This window comes from Protopterus annectens, chromosome 5.part0 (assembly GCF_019279795.1).
Source record: "Protopterus annectens isolate FY-2018-M chromosome 5.part0, PAN1.0, whole genome shotgun sequence".
Taxonomy (NCBI): Eukaryota; Metazoa; Chordata; order Ceratodontiformes; family Protopteridae; genus Protopterus; species Protopterus annectens.
The window spans coordinates 1,686,795,581-1,686,808,301 of record NC_056735.1 but is presented as its reverse complement, the minus strand read 5'-3'; the positions used below and the strand labels follow the sequence as shown (position 1 = coordinate 1,686,808,301).

Here is a 12,721-nt window from a genome sequence, read left to right as displayed (position 1 = left end):
CTTAGAAAGTTGATAAAATAACAGGTTTTGTATTATCATGAATTTTCTGAAGGGTTTGAAGTATGGAACTCAAATGTCTATTATTTTCTGACTTCAACCCTCAATTATTTGCCAGAAAACTACAATCTGATAAGAAACAGACCAAACATCTGAGACAAAAATATGTACAGTTGAGAGGTATGATTAGGGGAAGGACAAGCTGCATTCCAAATAGAGATACAGTTCATAGGAGGAGCCTGGGTGGTAGTGAATAGCTCCCAACTTTTCTGGCACTTGGTTGGTTAATTTGCGTCCGAGGCAGTAAAGGAAATAAGCACGCCATGATAGGATCCTACCCAGAACAATTTGGCTGAAGGTGAGATAACATTGTATTTACATCTCAGTTAAACTGTATACTGATTTTGCTGTATGCCTGCAGCAGAATCTACTCACCAAATGTATTATGTGTATCTAACGAAATAAAAAAAATAGCCTGTAAATATACGCAGAAGCCATCAAATGCAGAAGTGGGCGCAGATTTATTGCATCATCTTGTAGGGCAAAGGAGGGCAGTTAAGCTGTGTACTTTCTTCTGCAGCCTTTGCTTTGTGCCATTGATAAATCTGCATGCTAGTTGTGCATGAAAGCGTACGGCAGTTATTGCAGGTGCAGTAGGAAGTTATCACTGTAGACTTGTGTGTAGCCGTTTTTTTTTAATCCGTACTCAATTCACAATATATTTTTGTAAACAATAAATACGTTGATAAACAGTATAGACTACACGTTGTTTACAAATGAACGTATACAGAGCGTCATTAGACTCCACATTGTTTTAAAAAAAACGTTGCGGCTGAAGTGGTGATTTAAGCGACCTAACATCATTATTCTTATTGCTTGATGCACATTAAAAACGCTCAAGTAAAGTTGCATTTTGTGGGGGAACGCAATCTGAATTTTAAAAATGTGATTGTAAATTATGCGTGAAATGCCGCACACTTCGGGCGCTCCATTAGAATAACTGGAATTCCAAAACTAGATTTTGCGGATACCGTGGGGCATGGGAAGACGGTTGGTTGAACTTCTGTCCACTTTTATAAGAAAAGCCAACCGCACTATTTATTACTAGGTCCCGTTGGATGGCAGTCCGTGAGCTCAAGACTCCAGATCAAAATCAAGAATTTGGGGACTGACATTTAATTTATTATTGTTAGTATTTTTTAACATTGGCCCTGTTCAGCTAGATTGTTGATAAAATAATGGGATTTGCACTTAATGCATTTTCTGAAAAATAAGAGGCCATTTAACTACAGCATCTAGAGTAATTTGCTTTCTGTAATCAGTCAGAAGTTTGCTGAGAGAAAGGACAAAAATGATCAACAATCGTAATTTGCAAGGAAGGAGGAGCAAGCATTTAAGCCAAAAGGCATCAATAGCCAGCAGGTAGGATTGTCGAGAGCTGCATAAGCTAGCTGTAAGGAAACATCGTTTAGACGCGGAAACTCTTTAATGCCCAGTATGCATACTCAACTGTCCAGATTTTTGCCTCGTATGTATTTTTTGTCTGTTCTCATAAGATTTTTAGTTTTCTGGCAAACCTCTGAGGTTTGAAGTCATGAAATAATGCCATACATTTGAATTTCAGACTTCATGTCCTTCAGAAAAATGCATGTTAACAAAAATCCTATTATTCTAGCAACTAAGAGCAGTATTTAAATCTGTCTCTATTTTTGGCCCTTTGTCCCTCATTATGTAGGCTTTGTCCAAATTTATTGTTCTAAGAGTTTGAGAGCTATGCCACTATGATTGTCCTACATATTTTAATTGTTATTAAGGTTTGAGCCCAGGTAATGTACAGACATTGGTCTATTCTTCATAAAATGTGTGATTTTCTGACAAGTCGTAGATTGAAAACAGTAAATGATGCATATATGACTTTCTGACTTCAAACCCTTCAGTAAGTAGATGGTAATGCAAAACCTGCTTTGCATGTTATAAGAGTAATATTTAAAACTTGTTCCTGATTTGGGGATTTTTGTCCCCATGCTTTTGTTGGCTTTGTCCAGATTTCTTGGTTGAGGGATGTGCTAGGTAGGTAGATTGTCAGCTGTGCCCACAGTATTGTAGGCATCTTTCTAGCTAAGTGCTTTGCTCTTTTCTTTTTTATTTTCCTGTAGTGAGGAGCCTAGACCCCCCCCCCCCCACACACACACACACATACACACAAACACTTGGATGTAGACTCCATTTACCCAAGAAGGAAGGGGTGAACTGTTCTGTGTTTATTCAGTTGGACACAGTTTGGAATCATGTAGAAAGTGCTATCACATGACATAAACAGATGGGCTAAAACACTGGCTTCTCCAGGAATGATGTATGCAGTCCTAAAGATGCTTGTTGACATACCCATTCTCAAACCCTTCCTTGCTTTCTGTGAGAGAGAATATGAGTTGGTTCACTCCTCCTTGTTGATATACCAAATCAATGTAATGTTTTCTGTGTGGATAACTAATGCAGCCTGGGGCAGAGAGTCCTTAAGTGCAAAGAAGATTGTACTCATTTCCATTTCACTAATATGCAACTGGCCTCTAACTATGATCATACTCCTTGGATAGTATGTCTTTGACGAGACAACCTCACAGATGTCCACAGTGACAGCCACTAAAGGGGTAGGAGTTTGGTAAGGATTGCCTGGCACAAGGTTTGGAGTATGCAGCCACCACTGAGATGTGGTCTGTATGCCGTATCTGGTTTCACATAAATAGACAACATATCTATGAGTTGAAATCACTGAACCTCATTGTTCATTGAAGAACTTTCTTATAATACCTTACAAAGGGAACATAATTACTTTCATCATTCCCATTGTCCTTATTCAAATATGGGTTATGGCATAATGCAGGTGAAGGATTTAAGAGATCATGTATTGTAATGAACAATCCTGTCCAAGACTAGATGACTTTCTAGATGAACCCTGCATAAGAGAGTGTCTAGTGTTCAGTCTGTAACTGAGATTGCACCAACTGGAACTTTACAGTGTTTGCTATGATCCGTCAAGGCCTGAAATGGGTTAAGTACAAACTCCTGAGCAGATAACCATCACAGTAGCAGGTAGGAATCAATTGTTGGGGTAGAGCAACATCTCCACTCTTTATAGCCTGTGATTCCCTACAGCTGTAAACATATATTTTGGTGAGCACCCTGTGGGCTGAAGTGAGACCAAATGTCAAGAGTCCTGAAATGATAATGTCTGACTCCTTCCCACAAGAATAGGAACCTTCTAGCCCTTTCTCAATTGTTTAAATGGAGGTAGGCATCTTGAAAGCTCACAGAACATCTCATCTCCTTGTATTAAACCAAGAAGGATATTCTGCAGTATGGCTGTTACTAAAGTTTCTTCTGGGATAAACTCATTTAGCTGCTTAAATCCAGTATGGGTGTATCAAGAAGAAAATAGTGATATCCTAATCTTTTCTACTAGTAGGACCTCTTGGATGGCTCTTTTTTACGATAATGGAGAACACCAGTGTTTTTACATAGCTCGAACATTACGGCAGTTGTGTAACATCTAGGACCTGCTGCACAGCATCTCAACCACACCTCTCAACTTCTTTGCTCAAGGAACAGGGGTAAAGCTAAAACTATGAGTAGAAAATCCATTATTGTTACTCGCACCTCTCACTTGACTTCATTATGAGGAATGTTCTGTTTTGTGTCTTAAAAAGTCCATGTTCCTCACTGTTCTACATTCATTGGTAAGAATTTTTGTAATTAATGTCATGGATCCACTGAAAGAAATGCTCAGCAGTAATGAATGTCATGGATCCACTGAAAGAAATGCTCAGCAGTAATGAAAAGCTTTTTCCTTTCATCATACTCAGTGGCAGTAACAGTTTCAGGTGATAACAGAGAACACTGGGTTTTGCATAATCACATTACTCTGTATTCTGGATTTGCATTTATGCACAGTCAGTGTTCACCATTATCGCCCTTTTTGGAAGAGGTTTAAGACCTGTTTTGTTGCCACACCGTTTTTGCCATTGAAGAGTGAGGCTGGGCAGGATTGCCGAAGGGGATGGTGTAATCCCTGGGTATTGCTGTAACCAGATGTCTTGTATGATGGATAGCCATGAGTGCAAATTAAGGGGCAAGTCGCCACTAGCTGCTACCAGTGATAAAACTGCACAAACGTACATTTTCAAAACATGTAAAATTTTGTATTTATTTTTTTTACAAACATCCAGTCTTTATAGGCAACCTGGTGGACTTCTTTGAGAAGGTCACTAAAGCAATGTATGAGGGTAAAATAGTTCACACTGCGTACCTTGACCTGGCCAAGACATTTAACACAGTACACCACTCTGGTATTGTTGACAAACTCAAGAAGTTAGGTACAGACCAGTGTGTCACCCGGTGGATAGCCAGCTGGCTCACAGGCAGGATCCAGGAAGTTAGAATTGGGGAGTCCACCTCGAGAGAGAGGCCAGTCAAAAGTGGAGTCCCTCAGGGATTGGTCCTTGGACAACTCCTTTTTAGCATTTACTTCTTTGAAGTCAAGGCTAATGTCAGTGGTCTCTGCCTAACTAAATCACAGATGATTGCAAATTAGGAGCGGTCATTGAATCCAACACCAACACAAATATTCTTCAGGAAGGGCTGACACAGACAACACTGATGTCAGAGCCACAGACTAAAACTAAATGCCAAGAAATGCATATTAGCATTGTTCCGGAAGTTATTCACCCCTTGTAGCTATCATACTGACAACATATCCTTTAGAACTGACCCAGTTGTCAGGGACTTAGGGACACAGACTAGTCTAGCCTTTGACCATCACGTGTCTTCATTAGTAAGAAAATCATTCTATGTTGTGCAACTTATAAACAAAGGTATATCATTTAGGTTCAAGGAAGTCATTGTTCCACTGTATTTGACATTCATCAGACCTATCATTGAGTACAGTGCTCACTGAAATTATACAGGACATAAGTAAAATGTCCTGTGCAGACTGACTCAAGGCCCTATCCCTGTATTCTGTCTCCTACAGGCTGTTGAGGAGAAATCTATGCCTGGCATACAAGGCATTGTCTGCCCCCACTCTGATGGACCTCCTGCATATCCGTAAAGCAAACAGCATCAGAATTACCCATTCTAAAGACTTAAACCTTGCAAGTGATATAAATACCTGCTGGAGAGACATGTATGTATCCAAGAGACTACCCTGTCTCTGGAACAGGCTGCCCATCCATGTGAAGCAGAGTTCCTCCGTAACCCAATTCAAGTGTAACTTGGACAGCTGGATGGGGAGCAGGAAATTCATCCCTGACTTGTTACCTATGTCGCTAATGGAAACACGCAACCTGTAAATGTTTCATCTCCTAGACCCCTGCTTACACTTATGAAGGGTTCCAAAACTTGTCAGAGATTTGGGATGTATGGCTAGGCTTAAAAATGGCCCTTGTGGTTGTTAGCCTAATAAACACTACCAAGGCCCACTGTTGGACCATACTGCTACAAAATCAGGTACTCGCTGCCATAAAACATATGCTGCTGTAAAGTCTTAGCAGGTGCTGCTGTAAAACTCCCAAATCAAAAGAAATAAGTGTAGGCTTAGCATTACTGATGCTAGTAACCTCTTTTAGGCTGTCAGCACCAGCAGCCAGGTTGACGTCAGTGTTTTTGACAGTAGAGACTGTGAACTGGAGGTCAGGACCTCACAGTCTTGATGCTGACAGCTCTGCCAGTATTATAATCTGCACATCCTCAGGACTTGTGCTGGCATCATGGGTGCTGCTGAGTAGAACATGGACAATGCTTTAGAAAAAGTCAGGACTGAATTTAGGCTTGATGTGCTCTATAAATAGGAAGAGTAGAGACAGCAGGCATCTTTTCCTGGGTTCTAAAGAAGGCCTCCACAAACATCTTTAGTTGATTTCTGAAGGGGTGTAAATATGGATCTTGATCTTTTGCTGTCCCATTGTTCTTGTAATGTTTCAGTTTCTTTCTTGTCGTCGTGTTCCTTTTCTCTCCGAGAACTTTCACCTTTTTTTGCAAATAGTTCTTATATATTTCACATTTTAACTTTACTTTCTCACTCCTCATTTGTTGCCGCTTCTCAGTACTTTTTTTAAAGTAAATTATTCTCAATTTCCACTGCTTCAGCTTCTTGACCCTTCCTCGTTTTCATCCTTTAGTTCACATTGCTCCTGAATATTGCTTTCTCCAATATAGTCTGTCAAAATTATTCATACTTTTTATGAGGACATAATTTCTCTGCATTTGTACTTGGTTATTATAGCAATAACCCACGCCTGGGTGTGGGTAATGCTGGATTTACCCACGGTTGGCGTGGGACCAAACAAAGCCAACCGTGGGTAAATACAGCATTACCCACACCCAGAAGTGGGTTATTGCTATTATACCATGACATTATTTAAGAAAAGAAACTATTACTTTTCTTAAATAATGGCATAGTATAATGCCTGTTTACTGCCCTTCCGCAGATGTCTGGCATCCGCGGCAGTTCTGATGTACTGCGCGCCTGCCAGTACATCAGAGCTGTGGGCAAAAGCAACGTTGAAAGCAAGATCTCTGTTGCTTTTTTTTTACTGTTTTTGCTATGTTAAATGGGTTTAACATAGCGAGACAGTTTTAAAATAAGCAACGGAGATCTCCGTTGCTTATTTTAAAACTGTCTCGCTATGTTAAACCCATTTAACATAGCGAGACAGTGTTTTAAAAACCGAGTTATACTAATGGAAAAAAGTCCGGGCGACCGGACCTTTTTCCATTAGTATAACTCGATTTACAATGTGCACGCTGGCCAATCAGCGTGCACGTTTTGGGGGGGGTCATGGTATAATACCTTATTTGGATCAGCGTTTCATAACTGGTCTGTTCCATGATCTGCATAGGTGACTGCAATTTCCCCCTGCCACTCCAGTAGTACATGTAATAAACCAATCTAGATATTTTTTCTGTTAGTCTGTTTCTCCCTCTTCTCTTGTGATGTCAATAGTGTCCTTAGAAAATAATAGAGGTTCAACAATTTATAATTAAAATGAATCCAGTTTTAAAGTAAAACAATAGACAATTCAGCCATAAGAAAATTAAAATGTGCATTAAAGAAGACATTTTTATTCAAATAACACACAATCACTAAATTCTATCTATTTATCTTAATTGGTTAAGTGAGCTGTTCTAAAGACTGCTTTCAGTCACAAACCAGGTACAAGTTGCTTTCCAGCCTTTACATTCAGGTTTTCCATCCATCATTTATATTACTGTCTTATTCTGCTAACACAGCATATATTCTTATAGAAAATGTAATCTTTTTTCAGGAACCAAACTGTTGTTCCATATAGTAAATGTTGTATGGCAAATGATGCAAGCATCAGAGTGACAGTTCAGCAGCTGATTAAACAACATCTGGAGCTAAGATCAGTGTGATTGACTAGAAGATGATTAAACAAGTATATAATCATTTTCATGTGTATTTAAAAAAAAAAAAAGTTATGTATTACCATAACGTACCATGAGTGTTGTCCATCTCGTCATTTATTCTGACTGATGGGGTTGGATCCGATCCATTGGATCCGACTTGGCCATTTCTATAGCTCAAGGTCTTCAGCAAAGCTCAAGAGCATCCTTCCTTACCCATAATGCCAACCCCCTAGCTTCCTCAGATATATATATATATAAAAATAGGGGGCATAATAAACTCAACTAGGCATCAATCCGTATGTTACCAGATGGGTAGCCAACTGGCTCACTGATGGAATCCCCCTAGTCAAAATAGGGGAAGCCACCTCTAGCAGTAGACTCGTATCGAGTGGCGTACCCCAGGGTTCGGTCTTGGGGCCTCTTTTATTTGGGATATACTTTTCTGAGGTACAGGCCAAAACCAGTGGGTTATGGCTGACAAAGTTTGCAGATGACTGCAAGTTGGGAGCTGTCATCAATTCCCCTAGTGACGTGGACATCCTCCAAGAGGGTCTCACCCAAACAAATGACTGGTGCCAGAAACATGGCCTCAAGCTGAAGACAAAAAAATGTATCATCATCCCTTTTGAGGAGAGAGATGTTCCCACAAATTATCACATAAGTAACAGTGTTCTCAGCACGCAGTCAGTTGTGAGGGATTTGGGCACCCAGATTGATAGCAGCCTGACTTTTGATTACCGTGTTGCTTCCATTGTACAGAAAGCTTTCTACATGGCCCACCTCATAAGTAAGGGTATCTTATCCAGGGACAAGGAGGTCATAACATCCCTGTATTCTTCCCTTATAAGGCCCATTACTGAGTACAAAGCCCCATTCGGCATGTACCTCACAAAGCACATGCAGCAGCTGGAGAGACCACAGAGGTTCCTCACCAGGAGATTCCAGAGTCTCAAAAATCTACCTTACACAGGCTAAAGCCCTATGTCTCTACTCTGTTTCATGCAGACTCCTCAGAGGTGACCTCTGTCTGGCATACAAGCCCATCTCAGACCCCGCCTTGATGAGACTGCTGCATATCCGCAAGTCAAACTCTGCTCGAGTAACCCGCACACGCGGCCTTAACCTGGTCTGTGTCATCAGTAGGACTTGCTGGCAGGACAAATTTGTGTCCCAGAGACTCCCCCACATCTATGGAATAGACTCCCTCTCCTGTCAAGCAGAGTACCTCTTTACCCCTTTTTAAGCACAATCTGGATAACTGGATGGGAAATACATCCTTGGGATTCCACCCATGTCCCTGCTGGACAGGGGCATTGGGTGCTGATTTGTCTATGCATGGGCTAAACTCCTGGCTAGGCTTATAAGGGCCTTAGGGCCAATAGCCTAGTAACTTAGTATGATCCTATGGTATATGTACATAAATCAAAATGTACACAAGAGTGTCAATTCTGAGGCTATATGGCCCTGTAGTAACCAATTTGTGCTATTTGGTCTCCGAGGAATATAGGTGGGGGGGTGTGGAGGGAGGGTTGTGAAAATAAAGGATGAGAAGGACAACACACATGGAACGTTATGGTAAGTACATAACTTCTTTATGTGATGTTGTGAATCTTTCCTTTATTCTTACTGATGAGACCACGTCCCAAGCAACCTGACTTTTGGGTGGCTCATCGGAGAATATTCCTCAGAACTATAGAACCAAAAGAGACTCTACTCCTAGAGGCCAAATCCACTTTGTAATGAGTAATAAAGGTATGAGCTTTTGCCCAAGTTGCTGAAGCACAGATGTTATCCAATGATAATCTAGCTTGAAAAGCTGCAGAAGTGGCTACAGACCCTGTGGAATGAGCTTTAACAGAATTCTGAAGGGCTGTGTTCTTTGAATTATAAACGTAGGATATGCATAGTGTAAGCCATAAGGTAACGTTTGTGACTGGTTGACTTTTTTAATATCAGAATAGGAGATGAAGAGCTGATTTGATTGTCTAAATTCAGAAGTTCTATGCAAGTAGAAACGTAACTGTCTATGAACATCTAGAGGAGGCTGAGAATATTCTCCTTTGAGGTTACCTTCTGACACAGCCTTTGGCAGAAATGAAGGGTTAGTGCATAAAGAAACTCGGTCCTTATGAGAAACTAGGTATGGGGGCTTGGCAGACAAAGCTTGTAATTCAGAAACTCTCCTAGCTGAAGTAATAGCCACTAAAGAGTGTTTTCCAGGAGAGATGCTTCAAATCACAGGTAGCAGATGGTTCAAAGGGAGGACAGATAATGTTTGACAAAATGAAATTCAGATCCCAGGGCAGTGACGGGTTCCTTTATGTGGGTCTTATCATTGTGTTCCCTTTAAGAATGCCTTACAAAGTCTGTGTGACATGATACTAGAACCATTTTCACCCATGTGGAAGTTTGAAATTGCTGCCAGCTGGTCTCTAATAGTGGCTGCAGCAGCTCCTTCATTGAAAAGTTTTGCCAAAAATTCTAGAATAGAATGTATGTGTGCCGGTATGTGTGCTGAAAAGGGATCTATCTGATTATTGCTGACCCATGTAACAAATCTCTTCCATTTACTGCTGTACAGTTTTCATGTAGACGTTTTATGGGAAGATGACAAAATATGTTTCACTGGAAACCTGGTGATCAGGGGAACTGGAGCAGCCAAGCTGTTAGTTTGATATTGTCCAGGTTGGGATGAACTATTTCTGACGGGTGAGTCAGAAGGCCCAGAGCAGGGTCCATAATCCGTGGTTCACCCCAAAGATGGGGCTGAAGAAAGGGAAACTAGATTTGATGAGGCCAGTGGGGGCAATCAGGATTATTGTCATGTCCAACAAACTTGCTTTCTGCAAAAACTTGGGGGTTAGAGGGATTGGAGGAAAGACATAAAGAAGTACCAGAGGCCAATCGTGAACAAGTGCATCCCTTAATGACTCCTTGTGGGAGGGATCAGGGCAAAGTAGTTGCTGCATTTGGCATTGGTGGGTGATGCAAAGAGATTGCAGCAAAGCTGGCCCCATTTCCGGAGGATCTCTTCTGGAACTTTCTGATTAAGGGACCACTCGTGGCCATAGTATGGCTCCACTCAATTTGTCTGCACTCACGTTGGATTTCCCTGGGATTTGCATTGCTATTAGAAAGTGGTTGGAAGCCATTGCCAGACTGAGCCTCAGAGCTTCTCGACAAAGGGGGTAAAATCTGGTTCCCCCTGTTTGTTTATGTACCAGAGTGCGGACATATTGCCTGACTGGATTGCCATTGTTCCTAGAGAGAGAGAGTGTCTTGAAATGCTTGCAATGTTAAAAGCACCGCCTTCATCTCCAGGATGTTTATATATAAGTGAGTCTTGTGTTCCTGCCAGATGCCTTGGACTGTCTTCCTTAGATAATGCTCCCCACCCTATCTGGGAAGCATCTGTGGTCATTGTGGCTTGAGTTTGAGGGGGGGATGGTTGAGTGGGGATGAAAGGACGGCCTTGAGATACTAATGGAAAGTGAATCCACCATTGAAGATCTTTTTTGCATAGGTTGGTTGTCATAATTTTGTGAGACATTGGAAGTTCCAAGATTGACCATTGTGCAGAAAGCAACCATTGAAGTATCCTCGTATGAAGACGAGCTAGGGGAATGAATACAAGAGACGCAGCCATTTTCCCCATTACCTGAAGAACCAGTTTTGCAGAAGCCCGTGTCTTCTTGATCAGCAATCTTACACGTGGCTGTAGAGTAGATTTTTCACAGTTTACAGTAATACCTAGGGAGGAGCAAAACTGAAGGGTATAGTTCCTGGCTTGTAACAGAAGATGCCTGGTTGGGGCGGTTATGAGCCAGTCGTCCAGATATGGAAACACACGGAATCCTCAGCGTCTCATGTGAGCTGCCACTACTGCCATGCATTTGGTGAACACTCTGAGGGTTGTAGTGAGGCCAAAGGGCAGAACTTGAAATTGGAAATGACTGGCTCCTAGCCAGAAGCGCAAGAAACTTCTTGATCGCCTTTCCATTCAAATGTGGTAGTACATATCCTGAAGGTCTGTAGAGGACATCCAATTGTCTTTTTTCAGGAATGGAAGTAGTATCGACTGCAGTGTCACCAACCGGAACTTTGTCTCTTTCACTAACTTGTTCAGATTGCTGAGGTCTTATATGGGTCTCCAGTCCCCTGTTTTCTTTGGAACTAAAAATAATCTTGAGTAAGTTCTGGATCCTCTCTGGTCTGTGGGAACTTCTTGGATGACTTTTTTCCTTAGCAACTTTTGGATCTCTAGGGTTGCTTGTTCCTTTTGACTGGGTGGAACGTCTGGAACTGATTTGTTTATGGGAGAGGGGAAGGAGAAAGGAATGATATATCCCCTGGATATTATGTCCTGCACCCATTTGTCATTTGAAACACAAAACCTGTCAAAAGATAACCAAGACAGTTGACCCCCGACTGCCTCCAGAGGCGAGCAATTGGGCACACTTTCAGGAGCACTGGAAGGGTCTACCAAAGAAAAATTCTCTGGAACCCTGATTTTGTGGGCCTCCCCTGCTGCGAGGTCGGCATCTTCCATTATTGTTCCCCCCTCTGCCCCTAGGGCAACTTTCACCTTCTGTATGTTGGAAAGACCTTTGACATTTTCCCACTACCTCTCTGACCCTTAGAGAAGGATCTGGTAGATGTGGAAAAACACACTCCAATGGCAGATAGGGTCTTCCCCTCTTGTTCACACCTGGTAAGCATCCCTTTAACTTTAGGCCCAAAAAGAGAAGAGCCATCAAAGGGGGTGTTCACGAAGGAAGACTTGAAGGGCTCCGCAAAACTGCAAAGCCGCATCAAGGCCTGCCTCCTGAGAGAGATGTCTGAACCCGGTGCCCTACTCACTCTATCTGCTGCATACAATGCCTGCCTCCTGAGAGAGATGTCTGAACCCGGTGCCCTACTCACTCTATCTGCTGCATACAATGCGAGTCTCATGGATGAGTTGACAACAGAATTAAGGGTGGCAAGCTGAGCATTGACTTTATCTGCCGCTGTGTCAGCTACAGCTCCCTGGAGGGAATCTGAGAGTTCCTTTAACAGATCCCACTGTAGTCTAGTGAAGTGGTTAAAGTAGTTCAGTGACCTCAAGGAGAAGGTCGCTGATGAAAAGATGTGCTTCCCATACTTATCCATGGTACTAGAATCCTTATTAGGAAGATAGAGGAACTGGTCTTGCACAGGTTTTTTTTTTTTTTTGGTGGCCACCGCCACATCCATAACATTGACTGCTACACCTCTTGTCAGAAAGGACTTACCTTTTAGAGGTGTAATGTATTTATTTGGC

General features: G+C 41.9%; 1 protein-coding gene across 4 annotated transcripts in view; it reads left to right on the top strand.

Annotated features, from left to right (window-relative positions):
* The first annotated feature begins 226 nt into the window (after nt 1-226).
* TRIM13 (tripartite motif containing 13) overlaps nt 227-12,721 on the top strand; it is a 196,396-nt gene continuing 183,901 nt past the window's right edge. For 2 of the 4 annotated variants that reach the window (XM_044071476.1, XM_044071477.1), the window contains exon 1: nt 227-355. Coding sequence is in view for 1 of the 4 variants with exons in the window: in XM_044071475.1 (XP_043927410.1) it covers nt 607-645 (39 nt within the window). In the remaining 3 variants the exon portion in view is untranslated. Of the gene's footprint in view, nt 356-601; nt 646-709; nt 1,420-12,721 lie in introns of those variants that run through there. The other 2 variants (XM_044071475.1, XM_044071478.1) reach the window with 2 other exon arrangements.